This window comes from Streptopelia decaocto (genome assembly GCF_964273445.1).
Source record: "Streptopelia decaocto genome assembly, chromosome: 1".
Classification (NCBI taxonomy): Eukaryota; Metazoa; Chordata; class Aves; order Columbiformes; family Columbidae; genus Streptopelia; species Streptopelia decaocto.
The window spans coordinates 87,689,548-87,714,310 of record NC_138663.1 but is presented as its reverse complement, the minus strand read 5'-3'; the positions used below and the strand labels follow the sequence as shown (position 1 = coordinate 87,714,310).

Sequence of the window (24,763 nt, the reverse complement as noted above, 5' to 3'; positions counted from 1 at the left end):
GATGCCCGCAGTCTTTATCAAGAGATGGAGAAGCAAATGAGATGCTCCTGGACACGCTCCACAGCAGGTTTCTTCCTCAAGGCTCCCATTCGTAGAGACCTCAGAGTACAGGGATGAAAACACCCGCTGCCGTGACACGCCTGGTGTATGCCAGCTGGCAGCATTTGATCGAGGCAGGTTTTTGCCTCCCAAGGCCGTACTTCTCCCCTCCACATACACACCAAACAAAATTTGTTTTCCTAAAAGCACTGCAAAGTGTTTCTAGGCAGGATGCTTGGAGAGCTGTGACTGGGACCAAGGTCGAGCCATGGCCAGGTGGCCAGGCTTTTAGGGTGGGCTTTCCCCACAAACCATGGCAAAAGGTCACCTCTTGAAGAGGTTTTCAAAGGGCAAGGCAGCCAGACGGGATTGCAAGTTGTGAAAGGCCAACATGAAGTTTCAGACATTCCTGGACCGTTTCAAAACGTGTTTCAACGAGCCCAGTCACATGGGGTTTTTTTGCAAGGCCTTTTATGATTATATCTCTCAGTAGAAGACTCACTACTGCTTTAAAGAAAGAAAGAAAGAAAAACAAACAAAAATGCAATTTAACTCCAAATATCTGAAGAGAGTAACTAGGGAACCCACCTTTGGAAAACACATTGCAGCATTTATTTGAAGATAAAAAACACTGCTGCAAACCGCTCAGGTCTGATTTGGATTATAAAGGGAGTTTGCTTATATAAACGCAAGGGATGTTTTAAAATCTTCCAGTGAGTCCCTTTCAGCAGTATTACGCACAACAGAAATAAAGTGCGGGGTTCAGCCAGTGCTTTCACCAGCCCCCTTTGTGTGTGGGGAGGCTTTATGGGTAGGGGGTTGAGTTCAGGGAGCCTCATGGACCCTCCAACCAAGAGCAGAGCAAAACACAGGGCAACAAAGTCCTGCCCTAAGCAGCTCAGAGGGATCCTCTGCCAAGGAGATAGGAGAGTTGCAGTGACCTCTTTACCTGATGCAAAGGTTGTTCTCCAAAATCCAGACTTCTCACACCTCCAAAAAAAACACCCAGCGCGTTGCAAGCAGAGAGCTATCGTCAAGGGAAAAAGAAGGTCCCTCACTTCTAGTGTCCAGCTCTGCATCCCCACTCCTCCCATTTCCATGATCTGCCAGCTTGGTGAAGACTTGTTCAGTGTCATCCTGCTCATAAGGAGAATTCATTAAGTCATCTACACCAACCATGTGGCTGTTGTTCCTGAGAAACAATGAGGCTGCCCTCCCCAGAATTAATAAAACAGCATTTTCAAAGCCAGGCTTTGGAGAGGAACCACATGATGTTGTCTGGCACAAAGGGCAACATTTGCCCGATTTTACGCATGTTTGTTATAAAGTCAATTTTAAGATGGATGCCAGGACCCCCAGGAATTATGGAAAAACATTTTTCCACAATGGCATTTTCCTTTTCTACCCATTTTCAAAGCCCTAAGGCTGAAATTCATTCTTTCAGGGACAACCCCCAAATAAAACAATCCCGCACCTTTCATAGCGGTCCTCTCACCACCAGTAGATGTTTCTGTCCTTGCTAATGTAAAGGATGACATGCCAACCTGCTGGGCTTCAACTTGCGATCCCCTGCCTGCACCCAAACTGTCATCCAGATGAAGGGCTTGTTTGCCCTCCCAGTTTACCAGTTCATCAGCACCTGTGTCACAGCACAGGCAAGGACCTTGTAATACTCCTGGTCTGTCACATTTTCTTATACGAGAAACGATGCAGCTTGGAGAAATCATACATTTGCGAACACACCAGCTATAATCTTCAGAAATGTGTGAATGGCAGGTAGCCTTCCGAGGCTTCGACACTAACCAAAGTGTAGTATTTAGGATAAGTGTACAACTTGCTGACCAGTACTGACTTCAGGTGCTGCTTTTTCCACAGAGTCAAGAAGGGGTTACAGACAGGGGGTTGGGACAACACTCTGAAGGTATCTTAATCCTTTGCAAGTTCAATAGCAAGCTTTGAGCTGCCACCAGTAAGTCCCAGGCCAGGGCAAAGAGAAAGGTCCTCGGTGTTCCCTAGGTGACCCATCCCTGGACTGACATCAGATGACCTGCACCCTCACATCACCACAAAAGACCAATTGGAAGAAAGACTTGGGCTGTGCTATGGATTACCTTCCCCTCTATCCTGAAAGGACCTTGTCTGCTGTTAAACCTTCTTGCCAAAACTCTTCACTTTGCTGATGGGTGAGAGAGGAGACCCCAACAAGTTGTGGTACACAAACACACGCTCTCAACCCTCTTCTGGTAAGTCACCATAGAGCAGTGGCTATTGGAAAGGTAAGAGACACTTGGACACGGCCTGCTATTTCCAGACTATGACTAAGGATGCAGATGGCCCTGGCCTTCTTCAGTGAAGCACTACAACTTCCTTCCAATAATTTTTTTAAACAGTTGGTAGCTGCCACTCAAAACCTCAGTGCAGAGGAAAAGGTGCATACATTCGGCTCTGGCTGTCTTGACCACCTAAGGCAGCCCATCTTAATAAAGCTCTGCTTTATTAAGAGCACTTCCAAAGCATCAGCATAACACTCCCCTTCAGATCTGTGCAATTCCACCTGAGCCTAACAGGTCAAATTTGACATTTTGAACATCTGCTTCAGGCATCTATGTCATGTTTTGTTTACACTCTTCTCATTGCATTAGTGCTAAAAGCAGAGAAGAAAGTTTGAGAGCCAGGATTTGCTCCTTGAGATTAGAAGATGGGTAAATCATGTCAGGAAGATATTGGACATTTGGAGAGACTTCTGCACTGGAAAGAGATTATAACACCAGAGGAAGAGAGATTCTGGACTCTTCATCCTTGGAGGTTCCCAAGACTCAGCTAGACAAACCCACAGCAAACTGAACTAGTGCTGGCGATAATCCTGCTTAAATGAAGAGGTTGGAGTAGAGACCACCAGAAGTTTCTTTGAACCAGCACTTCCACGATTTTTTTGCAAATATAAGAAAGGTATTAAGAAGGCACAGAAAAGGTTCTCTTTAAATCAATTAACAAAAAGAAGCAAGAATACTTGAAGCCTCTTTATTACAGGCAAGGTCACTGCATTCCTTGGTATTTTACCATATTTGAAATGGGGCTGCTGTATCATTTGAGAGGTTTTTCATTACATATGAAGTTGAACCATCTCTGAAATAGTTTCTGTTGAAGTTAATATCAAGTAATTCTTGTTTCCTACTGTCCCATTTTCCAATACACCACGTTTCTGCACTGGTAATTGCACAGCAGGATCTGGAGCATTTTGGCAATAGATCACAAAAACTCTTCAGGATGTAGGAGGAAACATGGGATTATACAAGAAATGGGAACACATTAGCCAGTTAACATGATCAGAAAATGAACATTCAAAAAATCATTTTTAGGTTTCAGGGTTGGCGTATTAACAGAGAAACAACTTGAGAACTTTAGGACTCTTGTTTCCTGTTGCTGGAAAATCCCACCATGACACTGGCCTTCTCTTGTTCATACATTTGTCTTGCCTGTGAGTTGCTTCTACCTTTAAACTGTGGAGCAAATCTCTGCAACAGTATACCAGAAGTAGACCAGGGTCTGCTCTGTAACACACACGCTGATCTGTCCCAAGAGGGCCCCAACAGTTTCAGCAGTCCCTTTGGAAGTCTCACCTACTCTTTGTTTCACACAGCACCGGTCAAATCTCATCTGTTCCCCCACCAGGTATAGCCCCACTTTTTATGTTTACAATTCTGCAAGGGTTCTACCTGCAGCAATACCAGAATCGAGATGCCGGTAAATAACGGACAGACAACTGTAGAAATAACATTTTTGGTTTAGTGTTTGCAATTTGTTTTACAGCTCATAATGAAATACTGTTAGAGATATTCTGCAATCATACATTTCTAGCAAAATACATTTTTAAAAACACAAGGCACTTTAAGACTTCCTAAAACAAATGCTCATGATAAAAATTCAACAAGAGGGCTGGATGAGTACCCTTTCTATCCTTAACGTTCAGGTCAGTAAAAGATCAATCCTCTAGTCAGGCAGGCAAATGAAATAATCAATAGAAAGGTTTCCAAGATAGAGTTACCGCTGTATTTGTGTGCATTGTGAAGTAGTCTACTTGAAGGATCTTCAGCTGGGGAGGGACAGCATGGTGTGAATAAGATGCATTAAAATAGTTCTTTGAACTGAGTAACAAAGAAACATTGCAGGGATTAAGTTTCATTACTTTCATTGGATTAAATTCCTTCCATTCATTATTGCCAACAAGAGTAAGGAACAAAAAGGAGCTGGTTCTCCCCTTCCTCCCCCCCAACTCCCATTATAATTCAACACAAGATTTCAAAGACTTAAAATGACAAGGACAGAAGCCCATGAAAAACTGCATCTGGCCACTTTGGAGTATGTTTAAATATTCATTACTGACTTCCTCAAGTCTCACCTCTTATTAAAGAAAGAGAAACATAAAAGGATTGGCAAGTGTATAAGTTGCTTCCAGTCAAGCTGATATTTTGCTTCTTTTTAACACGACCCCACTGTTCACATGAAGTACCTGCATTCAGAAAGGCACCAGCAGCTCCCCTTGGCGGGGAGGCGAGGGGGCAGGGGATGAATGCAGGCAGGGCCCCGGCCCTGCAGGGAAGAGCCAACGAGCAACTTTGCTTCACACACTTGTGTCCCAGCTTAAGAAGAGTTTCAAAAGCCAGACGTGCTGGGCTGCTGTAGCAACAAGGGGACTGATACCGAAACATTGACTGAAGACTTCACTTGGAGACACATCTGTCGGAACTGAAATCCACTATTTAAAACTGACACAAAGGGCTATAATGCTGGCAAAACCACTGTTGACTTCTCAGGGCCCCTGACAAAGGGACAGTAGGAACTAGTCCCTACCATCCATCACTGTATTTTCAAGTTGTGCCTTACCTATTTTGTTGCTCAGTACATTTTCCAGTCTTTGGGGGCTAACAATTGCCGAAACACTTGACCCCCATGGGCTCAGTACGTTAGGCACTACAGTACAAACCTGCATACCTAGTCCTCTCAAATCCACCTCCGAGGGAAAAAAAAAAAAACAATCAATCAACCAACCATTTGTTTTTCTTACAAGTCCTTGATTGTTTTGAATTCTGACTTACTTGAATTGCACTTTAAAGTCCAGCAGCAAAAAGAAAATTTGATAGCTATATTCAGGAATATATATAAATTTTAAAGAGACATTTTATCAAGTCTAAAAATGCATACAGACATTAACTGCATAAGCTGTCAAGTTTTGACGTGGCTACAGTGAAGAAGCTGTGAAAAAGATTAGCCTATTAGCCCTATTAGAATTGGGGCATAAAGGGGATGCCTTCTTCAGTTAAGAAAGAGAATGCTGTTAAGGATGGAGATAAATTAGAACCAGTCACCTCTGGTCTCAGCCTGTCACACACAGAGGTGCCACTGTGCAAACAGGAACCGTGGTGGAATCTAACTCTGTGAAGTGAAAAAAAATCCATGACTTCAAGACAACTGCTGCTAACGTGAAGAAAGGAAGGTGGTACCTCACAGCCCTGAGCTCAAAAGATCTTGAGATCTCAAGTTGTGTGGCTCACTTCCATTGGCAGGAGAACCAAGCTCTTCATCACTGAGTTGCTCACTACTGTTATACCAGCAGCCAATTTAAAATTGTGTCTCTCCAATCAGTTTACTGTCCTTCAGCATTGGTACGACAATGTCTACCTGGAACAGGAAGAAGCATCTGAAAGAGGAGATGAAAAACAAAACACAGGCCACTCACTGACCCCAGTTTAACTAACAGTATGCAGTTGGTCTCTCTCAAAATCTGTAGGTGGCTCTTCCCAAGCAAACCTCACAGAATTTGCTAAAGTGACATCCAGTTGCTTTGCACATATACCCTATAGTGTCTTAAAAATATACTCAAAAAAATATTTGGAAAGGCACAGAGCACAGGCAATTTAGTTCCTTGTGGATCTGTGAGTGTGGGGAATCTTCAGACTAAGTTGCAATGATTAATGATGCACAGGGTGCTATTTTACAGTCAGATAATTTCTTTCAAATTCCAGTTCTCTCTAAAGGAAACTGGGGATATGAGCGGTGCTATCAAGGAAATGCAAGACAAGAAGTTCAACCTGCACACCAAGATAGACTGGAATGTACAAAGTTTCACAGACCTGGTTCTTCAGGTCACATTAAAGGAAAATTGTAGTCTAATAAAAAAAAAAAACATCACTAAAGCTAGTTACAAAGAGTGGAATTATCAAAGTGCTTTAATATATAAAGTGTCACATATAATTAAACAGGACCATTAACACAGAGCTGCCATAAGATATTCAAATAGGTACATGAGTTTTCTGAATGCAGGAGAGGAGCATAAGTTTTTAGTTTTCCATGTAGGGCCAAAGTGGGTTAAGAAAAGTTTTTCGTGTTCATTTAGCTTAACACAATGTTTTTGGTTTGCTTGTGCACTTGAAGGCACAGTTGGATTCATTCTGAAACTGCATCGAAAGAACTGTCTGCCATGAAATACTAATAAAGGTGCAGCTCTCACTGAGCAAAACACACAACAGGCCCACAAAGCAGATTTACAGATACCTGTCAACTCATAATACTTATTTTTATAAGCTATTTCTTGATACTTAAAAATTCTGAACTATTTTCTGTGGCTTTCCTTTAAATATAGTTTAAGATAACTGAATGTGTTATTTGAACAATCCAACAGACTGCCAAAGGTATTATAACAAGAGCAAGTGCAAACAAATAAATAAGCAAGAAGTTTCAAAACCACCTTGTGCAAGATGCTCAGCCAACGCGCCCTAATCTTCCCTACCAGTTTTTCCTCTTATGTTATGAATAAGAAAAAAAAATTCTCCATGGCACTTCTTTCAGTACTTCTGCTTCATTAAGCTGCTGCCTACCTTAAAAACAGAAAGTGACTCTGTACCAAGCACAGCAGAGCTACTTGCAGCAGGGACACAAACTTGTTTACAAACAGTAAATGTCAATCAAGACCCTTCCTGCAGTTCATAGATACAAAGGTAGATTTGCTCCAGTAAGCTGAGACTCAAAAACATGATATGGAGCATCGCATCTGGTCCCTTGCACAGGCACATACGGTCACAAGTCTGAAGTAATACCAAGTCTCAGAAGAACAACTGGTCTGTTTTCTGAAGGCACCATAAAGACAGTAACGCTCCAAGTGTAACGGGAAGAGGCAGACAGAGGAAAAACAATGAATACAGTTAGGAGGAAACATTACAAGCAGCTTGGTATAACGAGGAAAAAAAAAAATGGCTCAGTTCTATGATGGCTGTAACACCTGTAATGGCACAGAGACTACACCTCTAGGCAGAGTAACCAGAGTTTGGAAAAATCTACTCCTGAAGAAAAAAAAACAAAACCAAAACCAACTCCCATTTTTAGTAGATGGGTGTAAAATCTGTAACTGAAATCAAAGACAGCAAAGACTCAAAACGCTACATAAAACATTGGGGTCCACACATACTCACTTGGCATCATTAGCCTGTTTCTGGTTTATCATAGTGTAAAAAGATTTGGTTCAGCCTCCTTTGCTATGCAGCACAACTGAAGTCCAGTGAAGTGTCATATATTAAAACTCTTCTCAATCTGCCAGTGAGAACTGGGAATTTTTACAAGGGCATGTAGTGACAGGACAAGGGGTAACAGCTTTAAACTGAAGGAGGGCAGATTTACATTAGATACGAGGAAGAAATTCTTCCCTGTGAGGGTGGTGAGGCACAGGAACAAGGCTGCCCAGAGAAGTTGTGGATGTCCCATCCCTGGAAGTGTTCAAGACCAGGTTGGACGGGGCTTTGAGCAACGTGGTCTACTGCAAGGTGTCCCTACCCATGGCAGGGAGGATTAGAACTAGATAATCTTCAAGGTTTCTTCCAACCCAAACCTTTCTGTGAACAAATCTCCCTCCCCAGCTCGTACGAGGGAGGGGGTTGTCTCCCAGACAGCAGGTGTTTCTAACCACCCCAGGCACCCTACAGGCAGTATGCCACTGCGTTAGTTCTCCCAAGTAGCGCTGCATCAAGCAAGTCTAGGCTTGCTAAGATGTTCTGCTCCTTACATGGACTTGAGGACAGTTTCTTGTGAGTCCTTCAGGCCAGAGTCTCATGCCTTGCTGTTCCATTGTTGCTTTTCAAACACGTTTGCCTTCCAGTCTTCTCCTCTTGCTCGCTGTTATCCAAGAAGGACTTTCTGCATCCTGCGTGCAGCAACACTGGCTTCGTCCTCAGAGTCAGACTCGCTCTGGGAAGTTGAGCTCTGGGAGGCAGAGCTGCAGGGAGAGGAGCACTCTGGGGAGCACAGGTAGTGCATCAGTGGGAGGCGATACTTTCCACAGAAGTCAACAAACTTGATTTGTCTGACGCAGCTGTCAAAGTAGACACCTGTAAGGGCAGAGGGGACAGTAACAACATGTAAGACCCTGTGTGGAGAAATCTGTAAGCTCTGCAAGGTTGTTGTGTCTGGTGTAGATGCCTCAAATTAGGATTTAATTGACACAGCACTAGACACAGAAGGACAAGGGACACTGGAGGAAGAGAAAGGACCTATGGAAACACCTATGGAAATGAGACATTTCTTCGCAAAAACAAAAAATAATCCTGTAAAAATGTATTTGGTAGGTGATTCAGAACAGCACACTCCACAGGAACTGATGCAGGGCAGCTACATCCAAAGAATTTGGCAATTTCTTCTAAGCATTAGGGAGAAATCTCAGACTGAGAATTTGCAGACTTCTTAAATGTCAGATTAATTCATCCACTCTATTTTCAAACTTGTAAAACCTCTTCTACCAGCTAGCAAAAAACGTGTTCACAAACAAACCTTCACAGCTCTAAGTTTCTTCTGCTTGAGTGAAGTCACCATGCTGAGCTTGGATGCTACTTTCCATGGCAACAATGTTGCTGTAACATACAATTACCTTCTCTTCCTGTCACAGCAGGTGATTTTAGACACTGACATTTTCAGAAGTTTCCAGTGGTGTTTTAAGTCCTAGCTAGTCTGGAGTAAGCTTTCCTCCTGCAGTGCTAGAGCAACACTGCAGTATTGTGCTAGTTCCTAAGGAAAAGTGGAAAAAAAAAGAGCAAAACCAATCTGCTGTTATCCAAACTGTGCAAAGCTCTAAAAAAGGAAACTTCTTTTCCCCCTTCCAACACAAGTTCCAGCCCTTCCGTCTTTGCTTATGGAACATGCTTTGATATTGTCCTGTAAGGAGATAACAGCTTTCATTATGACTGCAGGGTAGATACTAATTAATGATTAATTTTTTTCCTTAATCCTCTGAAGGCTAAATGATCAGATAATTTACTCTGGATAAGGATTAAGCCCAAGCATTCCAGGCTTTTCTATGAAGTCTTCTCCTTCCAGGAAAACAAGTAGTCCCAAGCAAGAGCCAAATAAGTTGCTCTTGGTAAGGGCCAAACACCACCGCCTCTCTCCCCTTTTCCATCCAGAAATGAAGCTTGCTGTTCAGCAAGAGTGCTTGCAAAAGTTCTCCTTGCCCATTACTTAGACTAAGCTACTTCAGGGTAGACGGATTGGAGACTTCAGACCATAAAAGGATAGCAGAGGGCTGGGATGAGCTGCAAAGACTCCAACAGAAACACTGTGTTGCATTCCCATGCAAATACAGTAAACCAGCACTACAACTTTGAACATCATTCCTAAGCGAACAAGGTTCCTTAAGGACAAGTTTGCAGGAGGCAATAAAACACAGCTAGGGTTTGGATGCAACACCACATCTAACCTGACTGAGCTACTGAAGTCATGGCAAATCAGAGGGAAAGAAAACCCAACAGGTAAAAGCAGGAAGCAGAGCAGTGAAGGTGAACTTACCCCCACATTTAGGATTGGGACAGTTGCTGGCCAAGCTCAGATACCGGACAAGATTCTCTGGGAGATCGCTGGGAGCGTAGGGAACGTTGCGAGTTTTAATCGTGCGTCCAGCCAGCTCCTGAAGGCTTGGGGGATTGTAGGTCAGGTCACGGACAAACCGAACCACCAGTGGGTTCCCACGCAAGCTCAGCTCTTCCAGGTGAACCAGGTTAAGGATCTCTCGAGGAAGGTAAGTCAGCAGGTTATTGTGCAGGCTAAGGGAACGCAGGGAGTGCAGCCTGAGGATGGAGATGCAAACCCAGTCAAGATGTGCAAGCAAAATCATTCCACAACTGCATTACACAGAGACCTGATTACTCTCCCCTCTCCCACCAATTTCTTTTTCTTTGGCTTTTCTTCCCTTTAATGCATAAATTAACGCTAAAAGAGCTGCTCTTACTCCAGCACACACAAGGCTCTAGAAAACTTGGCTCAGCTCTGGAATGCCTGTTGAAGAACCACAGCCTTAAATATGATGCTGTCCCTCTCAGTATTCCCTCCACATACACCCCAAAAAAGGTAGCCCAGAACAAAAGTATACAAACTGAGTACTTTCAGAAGAAATAATGTTTCCTCGTACCCAGTGCATGCATCACGAATGATTCCATGCAATACTGTGAATAAGTCACCTGCTCTCACTCATGCATTAAGCGTAATTGCTGGTAGGCAGCCAGCCCTGAAAAACCCCACGTTTTCATTGCTTGTGGCTGCATCACCTTGTGCTGTGATACTACCAGATCTCAAAAGCTAAACAAGGTCAAGCCAGGCTAGCATCGGTACAGGTGACAAGCAGTTTTTTGGCTTTTGGAGGAGACATTCTCCTCTCACAGTAAGTACAAAGCAATGCTCCAGCACAGCATCCAGGGATGCTCTCCAACCAGGACAAGCTACAAGACAAGTTGGCATTGTACATCAAGAAAAATCCCACTACTCCTGTCAAATTCCAACTCAGAAAACTCCGTGCTGCCATTCAATTCCTTTTGGGTTTACGGTTACACACTGAATTCTTCACCTATCTTTGGCTACCCGTACAGCTTTTGCAGTGTCCTATCATCCCCGTTATGAAACAGATGAAGCAGTAATTTATCCTCCAGAGCTGTGTTGTAGGATTTAATGAACACCAAAACATTCTCAGATCCTAGAGTAAGAAACACCAAGGGAACACAGGGGATGGTACTACACAAAAGCACACACAAAAAGGCTTTGTGTGAAAGACAAAATAGATCAAGCTTTCATCACTAAGAATGTGGTAGCATGGCAGTTCATCTTTTCCAGGTTGCTCAGGTACTTCTCATGGCTGCACAAATCTATTAATTAAATATTAAAGTGTATACTTGGTGATATTTTTTATTCCATAACCCTTGATTGAGATTTCCATATTATATATTCATGGTCTTCCTACAGTGCATCAAGCTAAGGATCTTCTTGTCCAAGTCCAGTCACATCAACAAACTGAAGGACAAATAGGTCCTCCCAGGTGCTTTTATCCACACACACAGAAGAAAAAGTTCAAAGAGTTAATTAGAGCTGGTGGTTGATGACAGCAAATACTCACCGTGCCAGCTGAGGTGGAATGCTCTGGATCTTGTTGTCACACAGCACTAGATAGTTTAGAAAAGGCAGGTTTGCTAATTCAGGTGGAATTGAAGTAATGAAATTCCCTCCAAGATACAGAAACTCTAAACTGAAAAAGAGAAGATAAAATACTGCATTATTTCATTAAGGTCATCTCCAGTTTCATTTGACACTAGGTCTTCTCATCTCTTGCATTTCTTAAAGAAGACTTTACAGATGACAATGTAGGAGATAATTTGCTGAAGGAAGAAAAAAAAAGCTGAGCTGCACATCAAAATTACAACAGAGCTGCTGTTTCACAACAGATAATGTTGAAATTTACCTCCAGCCTTCTGCAGTCACCATTACATCTACAGGTAGGCACTGGACAACTATGTATTCCTACACCAACCCCACATGCAAAGCTCCTGCTCGTATTTCCAAGGACGAGCAGCCCGCACACACAGGGTCTGCAGCGCTGACACAGCTTTTGCTGCTGCCGGTTCAGCAGAAGTCAGAGGCACCCAGTCCCACTTTGATACAACTCACACACTGACAAACAGCACAGAGTGCATCTAAGTCACACACGCACCCACACACAATTTCTCAGACAGATTGATTTCAGTATAATGGAGTCACGGAGCCAAAAGCTACCAAAAACATAAGCTAGGCTTAACTGCAGTTTGGGCCTAAATAAAATAAAATAATAATAAAAAAAAAATCACTGAATGTCCTGCGAAAACTCAGTGGATGGGAGGCAGGAACAAAGACAGGCACCACATCCCTTCTGCCAGGTGGAGTGGCCAGTATTTGCTGTGCATCTTTGCCCTTCTAGGGAGAAAAACTGGCAAGCACTTTTCTTTGACATAATAGCTTCAGGTCCGCATTTCACAGAGTGAAATAGTTTTTCTTCCCTGTTCTCAGGTGTTGTCTGAAAGAGCAGCAAAGGCAGGTTCAGTTTGGGTACTTCTGGCTGGGAAGAGACACTATTGCTAATCGCAGTCCAGACAACACTTCTTCCCATGCCTGAAAAAGGTGGATCCCTCAGTCATGTCTGCAGGTGCTGGTTCAAGATCTCCGGTACATACCCGGGTTAGCTGCCTAACTACAGGGTATGTGGGCCCCCTCTGATCCACCAAGCATTCCACACGGGTCAGGAAAAGAGAAGTCATCCAGGTTCTGTCAGCCTATCTTAAAGAACAGCTTATAACCTCCTTGGAACAGGAGACACCTTCATCTCACCCTTGCAACTGAGAAAGGTTATGGATGGTTTGGGTGCAAAATGGAACACAAGAGGTTCTACTTAAATATGAGAAGAAATTTCTTCACAGTGAGGGTGACAGAGCACTGGAACAGGCTGCCCAGGGAGGCTGTGGAGTCTCCTTCTCTGGAGACATTCAAAACCCGCCTGGACACATTCCTGTGTAACCTCATCTAGGTGTTCCTGCTCCGGCAGGGGGACTGGACTAGATGATCTCTTGAGGTCCCTTCCAATCCCAAACATTCTGTGATTCTGTGATATAACTGGCAAAGAAACACACGACCAAACCACTCAGGGGAAACGCTGGTCAACCCAGAGAAGACCTGAACTCTGCCACTGTGCCAGAGCACGCATGGAGTGCCAGAGAAGCTCCTCCCCGAGGCTTCCCTGGGTTGGAGCAGAAGAACAGTAGAAAGAGACTGTTTCATTCAGTTCTTGCAAGAAACTTGAACCCTAAAGATCCAATGACAGCATCTGCTTGGGCTACAGAGGTCCACCTGCCCATCAGCAAAGAATAGAACAACAAAACCACAGCAACACATGAGGAAATGCTCATGGAGCTTAACTTCCCCTGAATTCACTTACCTTTTTGGTGTACATGAAAGGAAAGATAGATACCAAAGATATGAAATCGTGGGCACTAAATTGAGCCATTTCTAAGCCTCATATTTAAACTCAATTTGACTGTATGAAAGGAAGTAACTAAACGTGCTTCAGCTGAGAGATAAATTGGAACAGCACATTTGGAGGTTATTCTGAACATGCAAGAAAGTGCACAGAAAAATCCCACCACTAAAACCCCATGTTTCAAAAGCAGCCTCTCTTCCACAGACAACCTGCAGGTGAGGAGTGGGGGTAGGAGGAAAGTTGCTGAGCAGGCACCATGTCAGGGGGAGATTAATTTTAATTAAATTTTGATCCCTTAACAAAGCTCAGAGTTTTCACCAAAATTCCTCCTTCAACCTCCATTGCATCCCAAGGTGGATTTAGGCTGCTTGGCACTCATTAGGAACTTAACTGCTGACCATACAATTCCTAGGCATATTTTAACTCAATGACACTGCTGGAGCAAACGCAGAAAACTGGTGGGCAAAGGAATTCTAGTAATGTGGCTTTCATTGTTTAAACAAGGTTTAGATGGGTACAAGTCTCCACTTCCTAGGAAAAATTCATAACAAACTCTTCATTCTTTGTGTTTAAAGACAATTATGCCCATAAAGCCACACTTCAAAACACATACTACTAGGGAAGGGGAACAGGTGTGCAAAATATACAGTCAATAATGTTTTTGAAATTAATTTCAAGGTGCAAAATGTCTAAGTTTCAAGATCAACTTATCATACAACCTAAATCTGTGTAATGAGAATGCTCAGTTATACTAGCTAGTATATAAAGACCCAACATCAGACTACAAACTGTCACTAACTAAAAATCTGCTAAATAAGATAATTCCTTCAGTGGCAACAAAGGGTTTCTTAAAAATTGTTTTCTTTTTACTCGTCTCCTGAACCTCAGACATCTGTAGACTAACTGGACCCAGTCTAGTACAGCAAATTCAGAATTTCTAACATCAACTTAAGATATTAATTGGATAGTGACTTTACCAAAAAAAGCACATGGAACAAGTTTTGAAACTATAAAGAAACTTATTTTAAATACAGCAAAGATATTATTATAGCTTCCACTGAAATCCTGCTCAGTGGGCAAAAGAAATCCCTAACTCCCATTGCCCAAATACAATTTGGTATAAAGAAGGATCTAGCCTAGTCTTGGCTGAGCAAGATGAAAGGATTAGTAACAGTGATTTCTGCATCAAATTAAAGCATCAAGAATCGTTTGAGCAAAGCTAATCACAACACAGGCAAGGACTTTCAAGAGACATGTACCTTCCGCAGTGAGCACTGACCACACCACGGGCACCACAGTTTGTTCCCAGCTTATCTACTCCTGGCCCAATTTTCACATTGTACTAAGCCCGTACCTAGAGGCCAAGGCCATGCTAGATCTCCAGCTGAACTACTCGGGGGGCGGTTTTCTGCTTGGCAATACAAGTGAGAGCACTACTGAGCTCTGCCCTCCTCACAAAAGAGCCCCTTTAACCAGGCAATCCACAACATCTAACATAGCTTTTCACAGGAGGACCCTGAACAGAGATGGGACTGAGCTTAGTGAATACTTCTAACTAACCTTTCACACTAAGGCCTGTTTTTTCTGACAATCATTAATCTGCACAGTCATTTGCACCAGCCAGCTAAGGTCTCATGCGTCACTGTGTACACAGAGGGCTGGAATTTTTCTGGACTTTCAAAAGTCAGTCCAGGAACTTTAAAAAGCTAGAGAGTAACCAGCCTCAAATGAACACAAGCTCAGCTACTATTTTTAAAGCTAGAAAAAACTATGTACTTCCAACCTGCCACACAGGATCTGTCTGAGCAAGTTTCAAAAGGGTACAAACACTAACAGAATCCATCTCAACAGAAACAGAAAAATCCATTTGACAGAGTAACTAGTGGAGACTCTTTCCCTCCTGCCTTTTAGCAATGTTTACAAATATACTAATAAAATGCCAGAGTCCCTTTCAGCCTCACAGGCAGGCTTGCACAGCACAGCCAGTACTAATTGCTGCTAAGCAGTAGCGGGCACACCAAGCCCATCGCATGTCACGCCTCTCTAGCAGGGGATTTCATACCGCTGGGCTGTACGGTAGCTGTGTAAATCCTTTTACATAGGGGAAGGGAGTGGGGAAATGCTCAGACAACTATGAATCGATTCAGGGGGTGGCAGCGAAGTTTAACATGCCGAGTGACTGCATGTTCTTGCTTGCATATGCCCTTGAGGTTTCCAAGTCATCATATAGCACAAAACAATCAAAAAGCCCCCAAACACTCAGTTAGAAGAGCCCACTCTGAGCACTAGAAGTACCTTTGATACCCTACCAATTACCATGACACTTTCATAGTCATGTTTCAAGGGGAGAATGTATTCTGGCAGAGAAGATACTCAAATTTTCAATCCACCCTGTTTCCCCGCAGATGCTTCTTTGGATAAGATTTAACAGCTGACATCAAACAGATGCATGTAAATAGGTAATCTAGAAAAGACACACTGAGCCTGAAATAGCTCCAGGTCTTTTTAAGATAAACTTTTCAGCAAGAAATTTCCAGGGCAATTTTGAGGCTCGTGGAAGCGAGGAATTTAAAAGCAGCCCACAACATGCTCCTGTTAACCCTGTTCTACAATTTGCTAATTCCTGAGAGAACTGCGTTGCCTTTGCTGACATGCAAATTTAAGATCAAACGGTCGCCTGAAAACTATTTGCAAAATGTTTGAAGAGGGGAAGAAAAAGGGAGGCAGCAAGCAGATTTCCTAATGCTGTATCTTTATCAAAGCTTCACTTGCCGTTTTTCCCACACTGTAACAGCCACTCTTAAGTGTATGCTTGTCTAACATGCTTAATACTACCCACGAATAAAAGCAAATACTCAAATACTTTCATTGCATCTAAGCCTTCACACAAAACTTGGATGAATCCAGTCAGGCATTTGAGGCCTTTGATCCCACCCAGCCCTCACACAACTGGGCTTTCCTAGAGGAATTGTAGCAAGAAGGAGCGGAGCAGGCACGGCAGACACCTGGGAAGAGTCTGGCTCTTTTCCAAGCTCTTTCCACCTGCTCCTGGTGCTATACTGAGCGCAAGAGCATTAACTACAACACTGAACTCAAAATGGACTTCAGGAGGTTCAACGTATCAATTGCATTTCGCTAAGCTCTTGAGAATTTTTCCTTTTACGCCTTCCCCAAGCATGGGGAAATCCAGGAACCATTATGCCAAAAGCTGCAGTTGGAAAGTGAAGATCAGAGTGGCACTTTATCAGACTTGTCAAATTTTGTCCAGAATGGGCACAAGAAGATGACTGCATTTTTAGCTCACCAGCTATAATACACAACGCCCCTTAGTGCAGCCCTGGCTGGATCAGCAGAACGATCCACACAACCAACACAGTGGTGGGATCAGGTCGCAGGTCAGGAGCTGCTGGGGAATGTGAATCAAGTCAGAGAGAGACTGACTGACCATAACATCTCACATTGAAAACACAGCAAGGTCAGTGTTGAATGGAGAACTACAGAGAAGATGACGTTTATGTCCACCTATGCTAAGCTCATCTTTTATCTGGCAACAAACAGGAAAGCAGCACAAGGAAGGCTGCTCTCATCCTTCTGGTGCGTTTTCTACTCTAAATTCACAGCAACAGCCAATGCTGCAATTCAGGTCTTGCACTGACAGTCCTAGCTTACAGTAACTGGGGGTGGTGGGCATACAGAAGGGGCTGGCACAGCCTCAATGTGGTTAAAAATAGCCCTCGGCAGGGCTCACCCTTACCTTTCTCAGAAGCCTAAGAGGCTGCTGCAGGTCACCATGGACACTTACAGTGGAATTAGGTGGAAAGAGCATTGCATTTTCCTAATGGAAATCATGAAGCAAAGGCTATTCATCCTTGGTGATGGCATGCTATGATCAGCATCAACCTGCTGTCATCACCAGAGCAATCATGATCATCCACTTATGAAGCCATGTGAAGGAAGCTTCAAGCATCACAGCATCTATAGGTGGTCCTTCTACAATGGCCTAGGAGGTTACTGATAACCAGGTGAAAGGCACTCACTTTCAGTGCACGATCTTACACCGCACACAAAGATTTGTGTGGGCAAGGATGGGGCAAATGGATTAATCTGGAAGGAGCAAAACAAGACAGAAACAGGACTGGTTGTGATTCTTATTGATGTTCATTAACTTGCCAAATCACTAGGAACATGCTAGGGAAAAGTTCTTGCACAAAATGCCTGACCCCAGCTTGCTGCAAAGTTGCGGATTTAGTATCTTCATGTGAAGATAGCACACATTTCTCATTCCAGGGCCTTCGCATCTGTAGTTGCCAGCATGTTCCTCCTCATTTGGCAAATCTGACCCGTCAGGTTTCAACTCTTTTAACTTTACCCTGTAGACTCCTTACCTGCTCTATTCCTGGCCTTCACTAAAACTGACATGCTACCCCTCCAAAAACTACAACAGGAGACTATAAGGTGCAGAGGAAAGATGTGAGGCTTAGTTATCCAGCTTTTTTTTTTTTAAATCTCATCAGAGGTCAGACATTTCCTGGAAACATAAGAAGTATTTCTAGATCTCTGCAACTCCGCTCTATAATCAGTGACTGAAACAAATGGGAAGCTGCCAGGGTCACGGGATGAAGACAACTCCTGGCCTCAGGAACTCTAGTACCAGCAGGAGGAACATGTCCAGTCAAAGTGCTGCCTGTGGTGCTGCCTCTGTGGTCTCAGAGACCACAAGACATGAGAAAAATGTATTTAATGGGATGTTTCATATGGAAAGAAGCTCAAAGTCTTGGCTTGCCAGTAGTAGTGAGATGGACACTTGCAGCTTGAGCTGGGAGGCTAACAGAAGCACCAAGACCTACGCCAGGTCCCAACTCCCAGCCCAGAGTTCAGAAATGAAAAGATGTCTCTGCGTTGCCCGGCCACAACAGCTGGATCTGCACTGCCCTTGCTCGGGCTCGTTTCACCCACTGCAACATGACACATGCTAATGTTGCAGATACCCCTATTGCTGGCAGGCAGGAGGAGGGTCTGGCAGCAGTTTCTCTCCAGTACATATTCACTATCTTTTTGGCAAGGGTGTCAGGTTACTGGTTATTTGGCTCCCAAAGAGTAGATTCAGGATTCCCTCTGAAGGAATATTACATTATAAAGTACTGTTTTCTCCCAGCTCTGGCAAGCAAGTGTGTTGCTCCCTTTTGTTACTTAAGCTGTCCCATATACAGAAGGGTCACTGATGGCACAGTGGTAAAGAAGTTGACAATCCTGGTGGAACACAGATTTGCTATCTTGAGCTAAAGTTCAATTATATTATGGTGACACATCAGCAGAAGTTCAGTGAGTCAGCAGTGCTTACACAGGCAGCAGACACAAGCTTGGTCTAGTCTAGTTTTTCTACCTGACACATCACTTTGTAACGATAACAGACAATTCAATAGCCTTGTCTGCATTTGCCCTCTCAGAATTGTCATGCTACGGTTCAAGCATGACTAGCCCAAGAAAAGCTGCAGGACAGGACAGAGGTGGGTACAACAATCAGATCCCAGCCACATCCTGGATGCTACCAGGCATGCATGCTATGGAGGCAACAGGGATCATGTCCCACGCACAACTGCCCTCTTCCATTGGCCTCCTCTTCCATGAAGCTGGTGCCATTGTCCTCATTTCCTTCATTATCCCTGAAGCAACTGCTCCTGAACAGAGAGAAAGTTAAGGTTCATCCTCTTCCTGACAGCCCCAACCCAGGATGCATCCAAAGTGAAGAAGGGCCTGGGCATTCTCTAGCGCTCAAAATGCCTCATGGCATCTCTCAAACTTGGCTTACCACAAAATTGCTCCAGATCCTCAAGAGGCGTATGCTGTGCCATCTGGGCAAGCGCTGCATACCCAGTTGTATTATACTGCAGCAGACAAAACCATTTCCCACCAGAACTCAAGCAGTTCTGGTACCTCCAACCTAGGATCGTGGGTGACAGCACTCCACATACAACATCCTCTGCTTCCATTGGATGCAGCTCTGCTGAGCTACTGGGGTGAATCCAGCTACTTAGGGTCAAGGTTGCAGAAATCTGTGTAAGAGAGGCTGCCTCTGGCAAGTCTCTTGGCAAAGAGCTGTGGTGAAAAAGTTCAGACCCAAAGTCTTAGCACTGAGCCACACAGAGCCCATACTGAGGCTTAAGAAACCAGCAGAGCACACTGAAGTGTCCATGTGTAACATGCAAGTCAGAACACAGCCTCCAGCTTGCCCAGGAGGACAGAAGGCTTCAGAAATAGCTACCCCAGGTCAATGCAGGCAGTCCATGCCCAGTCCCACCTAGGATCTGTTCCCACCCCACCAATGTTACCAATTGCTGTGATTCAGCCAGTTTCCATGTCATTGGCCTGTGGTGGTTTGACCCAGCCCCAGAGCCAGATGTACCTCTGCACCTGAGCACAGCCTGGGGCTCTACACTTCAGAAGATTTGTCAGCTGATCTGTCAAATCTACATGAGTTGGATGGGTGGAAATATAACCAAAAAACCAACCATGCCAGCAAGCACTCGATGAGATAGAGCTGAATCAGCAGAAAGGTCCTATTGTTTGCATAAGCCACAATCAGATCTTTATTCTCCTGTGCAGTCCATTGTGCAGCCATAAGCTGCATGAGACCTAGAGTTTTATTTTGTTCTTGCCTAGAGATCTGTATTAAAGCAAAGCTACAGAGCACCTTCAACACTCACTCATACCAACCACACTGTCATTAGGAGAGCCTTCCCCGGCACCAAGGCAGCCCAAGGACTAGGAAAACCAAGAGTCGCCCACTTAGCGAGCGCAGAAAGCCCATCATCCACCTGAGGAGTGGCTTTGAGTTTTGGTAACTCCTCTCCTGGGAAGGGGAAGTGACACGTTAGCAGCAGCGGTGCTTAGAGACATCTGAGGCTGGACAAAACTCACTCCCCGAGCAGAAGCGAGACACAAGGCGTGCTGCCAGCGGCACCCCGCTTCACAGCGGGAAAATCCGGTTGGGTTTGTCTGGCAGCCGCCGGGGCTTTTCTCACCGTTCCCCCAAGGGCAAAGGCCCGGCCCCGGAGGCGCGGGGGGCCCGTCCCGCCCGGTGCCCTGCCTTGCCCTCACCTGCGGAGCTCCTGGATCTCGGGCGGGATGCTGTGGAGGCGGTTGCCGCCGAGGCTGAGGCTCTGCAGCCCGTGAAGCTCCAGCAGGGCGGGCGGCACCTCGGCGAAGCGGTTCCCGCTGAGGTTGAGGACGCGGAGGGAGCGGCCGAGCGGGGCCTGCCCCAGCCCCTTGGGCAGCGAGCCGGGCCCGCCCAGCCGGTTGTTCTTGGCCAGCAGAGTGTGGAGCTGCGGCAGGGCCAGCAGCTCCGCGCCCAGCTCCGCCAGCCCCGTCCCGCTCACGTCCAGCACCTCCAGCGCCGGGAAACACTGCGACAGCCCGGCGGGCAGCGGGCCCGACAGCCGCCGCGGCGACAGCACCAGCCGCCGCGCATCCGCACTGCGCAGCGCCGCCAGCTCCGCTGCCAGCTCCATCTCCGCTGCTGCTGTTGCCGCCGCCCGCTCCTCGTCCTCCTCCTCTGCCGCCGGGCCACCCCGCGGTGGCTCCGGCTCCAGCACCGGCGCCGCGCCACCCGCCGCCGCCATCCCCCTCGCACCGACCGACGTCCCCTTGCGTCACCCCGGGGGCTCCCACGCCTCGCCCCGCCTCCTCCCCGCCCCGGAATCTGAATATCCCCCGCCGGCCACCGGGGCCCCACGGCGCCCCATGGCGCCATGCTCGATCCCGGGCGCACGGCTCGCCGAGGAGGGAACAACCCCCGCGGCCGGAGAGGGGAGAGCGCTTTTATCCAGGTGTCGGGGCGCCCACGGACTGGCGGCGGAGAGAGAGCGAGCCCGGCCGCAGCCCCGGAACGAGCATAGAAAAGAGGCGCGGAGGCGGGGCGGGACAGCGGCTGTGAGGGGAGACCGACACCCCCGCGTGCCGCTAGGGAGTTACCGTTACTGCTCCGTGGGGCCGTTACTCCCCGCCCCCCCCGCCCCGGGTTATCGTTACAGCCCCAGGCTGCTGGGGACCCGCTGGGTGTCCGGGGAGGGCCTGGCAACCGCAGAATCACAGAGTGTTCGGGATTGGAAGGGACCTCGAAAGATCATCCAGTCCAGTCCCCCTGCCGGCGCAGGAACACCTAGATGAGGTTACACAGAAATGTGTCCAGGCAGGTTTTGAATGTCTCCAGAGAAGGAGACTCCACAACTTCCCTGAGCAGCCTGTTCCAGTGCTCTGTCACCCTCACTGTGAAGAAGTTTCTACTCATATTTAAGTGGAACCTCCTGTGCAATGGCACCTGCTCCCTTCACAGCCTTTTACACCAGGCTCACAGAAGTCGGGCGACTGTAAACCTGAGTCCCTCTAACTGAAAAATTAAATAATAACCTTCGTCTTGCCCTTTTCACTCACCCTCAGGCCCCAGAGGAAAGGTGCTGTCTGTCCCACCTCTGCCCCAAGGCCTCTGTTGTGGCTGCTGGTGGCAGAGCCTGGCCTGTGGTGTCACTGGCTCTGCTGTCCAAACAGTGTTTGGTTCAGGGTTTCTCCGCTTTGGTCTTTGCATACCTGCTGCTGGTGGAGCACCAAACCAGAGGTGCCTATCCAGAAATGACCTTGGTGTATCTCCTTGCCTGGATAAAAGAGAGCTTAAATCCTGAACTGGAGCATTGACAGGAGTTAATGCATAACAGGTGAGTCTTTGAGGCGAAGAGGCCTGATACAGGTTACAGATTGACACGGAGTTGACCCTGGTTGTACCATCTACGAACAGGCGGCTTGAGATTTGTGATTTCAATTCATCGCCCTTTGGACACAGGTTAACAGCAGTGTAATCAGTAATCACCCGTTGGAAGAAGCAGTGGCCATATATGATGACAATAAGAAGATTCACAGCCCAGGGGAACATTTGCTCTGACAAAGTCCAGGCTTAAGAAACAGACTTGCTTCTTTGGGATGCATTGAAGAAAGAAAAAAAAAGGGAACAACAATGTCCTACCTGCTTAAAACACTTATTATACACAAAAGTGTCTCATCTTAGAGTGGAAGAAGCATAAACAAACCATGGCTGGCTTGTACCAGGCAAGAGTTTCAAAACAATCGGTGAAGCAGCAAAGGTGCTGAGTTTGAAGGTGTCCAGAGTACTGTGCACAAAACTCATGGTCCACTTGTCCATCCTTTGGTGCTCCAATGAACTCTGGATTTTACCACTACAAATGTTTTGAAGTGATAACTCCTGTCATCTGGATTTGGTGTTCTCCTGTAGGGCTTTAAGCCTGTACTCTCCCAAAGTTGTGTCCTGTCAATTGGTTCATTTTTTTTAGGAATCTAGTCTTATGATACATTAGTTTGTTCCTGTCCTCATAATTAAAGTTTATATCAGAAATAGTGTGGCCATCAGGACTAGGGCAGTGATAGTCCCCCTGTACTTGGTGCTGGTGAGGCTGCACCTTGAATCCTGTATTCAGTTTTGGGCCCCTTACTACTAGAAAGAGTAGGTGCTGGAAAGAGTTCAGAGAAGGGCAATGAAGCTGGTGAGGGGTCTGAAGCACAAATCTGGTGAGGAGCAGCTGAGGGGACTGGGGCTGTTTTGCCTGGAGAAAAGGAGGCTGAGGGGGGAGACCTTGTCTCTCTCTACAACTACATGACAGGAGGTTGTAGGAGGGTGTTGGTCTCTTCTCCCAAGTAGCAAGCAATAGGACGAGGGGAAATGGCCTCAAGTTGCGCCAGGGGAGGTTTGGATTGGATATGAGGAAACATTTACTCATGGAAAGGGTTGTCAGGTATTGGAACAGGCTGCCTAGGAAAGTGGTTGAGTCACCATCCCTGGAGGTGTTTAAAAGACATGTAGATGAGATTCTTAGGCATGTGGTTTAAAGGTGGACTTGGCAGTGCTATGTTGATGGTTGGACTTGATGACCTTAAAGGTCTTTTCCAACCAAAATGATTCTATGATTCTATAAATACCTTACAAATACAGTTCAGAGTCTTCTCAACCACTTAATTAGCATATTTCTCAGTTTGACGCTTAACAATGCTGGAGAATTGTGATTAAGCGCATGTAGCTACACAGTGCAGCAACTCGTTAATACTCAGATGTGCTTACCTCCATGAACAGACAGGTCAGAGTTTTTACCAGGTCTCTGCTAGAGGTAATAACCTTCCTGCTCATCCTCTCTCCCACCCCAAAATAATTTTGCTTCTGTAAGTAACCATGAAGCACAAGGCAAAGTATTTATAGTGCCATCTAGTTAAATTTGTAACTGACACTTCCTTTCATTCCTTCCTAAAATCCTGGGAAATTCTAGCAGCAGAAATTAAAGTAATAAAGCAGACCCACTTGACAGTTGAGCGGTGAATGGGCAGGGAATGCCGCAGTTAAAGCTGCTTACACAGCAGCTGGTAGATGCTAAAGAGGCCACTTGGTGTGAAAAGTTACATGTAAGATGCAATGTGTTGTGTTTTTTGTTTTTTTTTTTTTTATTAACAGCTCTGGAGCATACAAAGGAAAATGAGGCAACTCAGCCTTCTCTTCTGTTGGACTGTCATTTGCACAGAAGAGCTCACAGGAGTAGAAGCTGACAAGTCCATTACAGGTATGGGGGAGATGAACAGTCAGACATTATCCTCCTTTATACAACACCATTAAAGGTTATTTCATTGTTCACTTCACCAAAAGTAGAATCATAGAATGTCCTGAGTTGGAAGGGACCCACAAGGATCATGGAGTCCAACTCCTGTCCCTGCACAGGACAACCCCACAGTTCACGCCATGTGTCTGAGGGTGTTTCCCAGTCTCTTGAACACTGCCAGGCTTGGGGCTGTGACACCTCCCTGGGGAGCCTGTTCCAGTGCTCCACCACCCTCTGGGGGAAGAACCTTTTCCTAATGTCCAGCCTAAACCTCCCCTGGCACATCTTCCTGCCATTCCCTTGAGTTCTGTCATTGGTCACTAAACAGAAGAGATCAGCACCTGCTCCTTCTCTTCCCCTCGTGAAGAAGATGTAAACTTCCCCGCAGTCTCCTCTTCTCCAAAAGGTGACAAGAGCCATTCAGCCCTGTCTTCATAAGGACATACCAGAAACAGAAGTGACCTCAGGAGGGTTACCAGCGTCTTTTCCCACGTTAAGGTCAGATCAGCAACACCCGGTCTGTTCCTGATAGCTGTTACTCTAGTCTGTTCTTAAAATCTATACAGAAAGGAAGCCTGTGAAATATTAAGGAAGTGTCTTCCACTTCTGTGCTAACCTTGGCATTCAAAAGTGTTCCCTGATGTCTCATCTAGGTCTGCAACTGAAGCTGGTGTCCCATCTGCCACAGTGAACAGGGTACGTTCATCTTGGTAGCAGTGTCCCTCTGAAGACAAATGTCCTTAACTGTGCCTAAGGCTTCTGATCTGTCCTT

The 24,763-nt window shown here is 45.7% G+C and overlaps 2 protein-coding genes across 3 annotated transcripts in view; both read right to left on the bottom strand.

Moving 5' to 3' along the window:
* The window catches only part of GPR156 (G protein-coupled receptor 156), a 44,085-nt gene extending 36,452 nt beyond the window's left edge, over positions 1 to 7,633 (bottom strand). Inside the window, exon 1 of one of the 2 annotated variants that reach the window (XM_082043711.1) lies at positions 7,506 to 7,633. The gene's annotated coding sequence lies outside the window, so the exon portion shown is untranslated. The remainder of the gene's footprint in view (positions 1 to 7,505) is intronic. The other variant, XM_082043712.1, reaches the window with a different exon arrangement.
* Positions 6,244 to 20,987, bottom strand: LRRC58 (leucine rich repeat containing 58). The gene is made up of 4 exons (XM_082043718.1): positions 20,444 to 20,987; positions 11,459 to 11,587; positions 9,865 to 10,142; positions 6,244 to 8,414 (listed from the first exon to the last, which is right to left on the bottom strand). Exons 1-4 carry the CDS (start codon positions 20,962 to 20,964, stop codon positions 8,206 to 8,208), a joined length of 1,137 nt encoding a protein of 378 aa, XP_081899844.1. The 5' UTR covers positions 20,965 to 20,987; the 3' UTR covers positions 6,244 to 8,205.
* Between the last annotated feature and the right edge of the window lie 3,776 nt (positions 20,988 to 24,763).

Bases quoted from the DNA above. Each gene is read 5' to 3' on its own strand.
- LRRC58 (XM_082043718.1), bottom strand. From the start codon at position 20,964: ATGGCGGCGGCGGGTGGCGCGGCGCCGGTGCTGGAGCCGGAGCCACCG. The intron at 11,588-20,443 runs GTGAGGGCAAGG...TCTCTTTTTCAG, and splicing joins GAGATCCAGGAGCTCCGCAG to TTTAGAGTTTCTGTATCTTG. The intron at 8,415-9,864 runs GTAAGTTCACCT...CTGCCCTTACAG, and splicing joins TCCCAATCCTAAATGTGGGG to GTGTCTACTTTGACAGCTGC.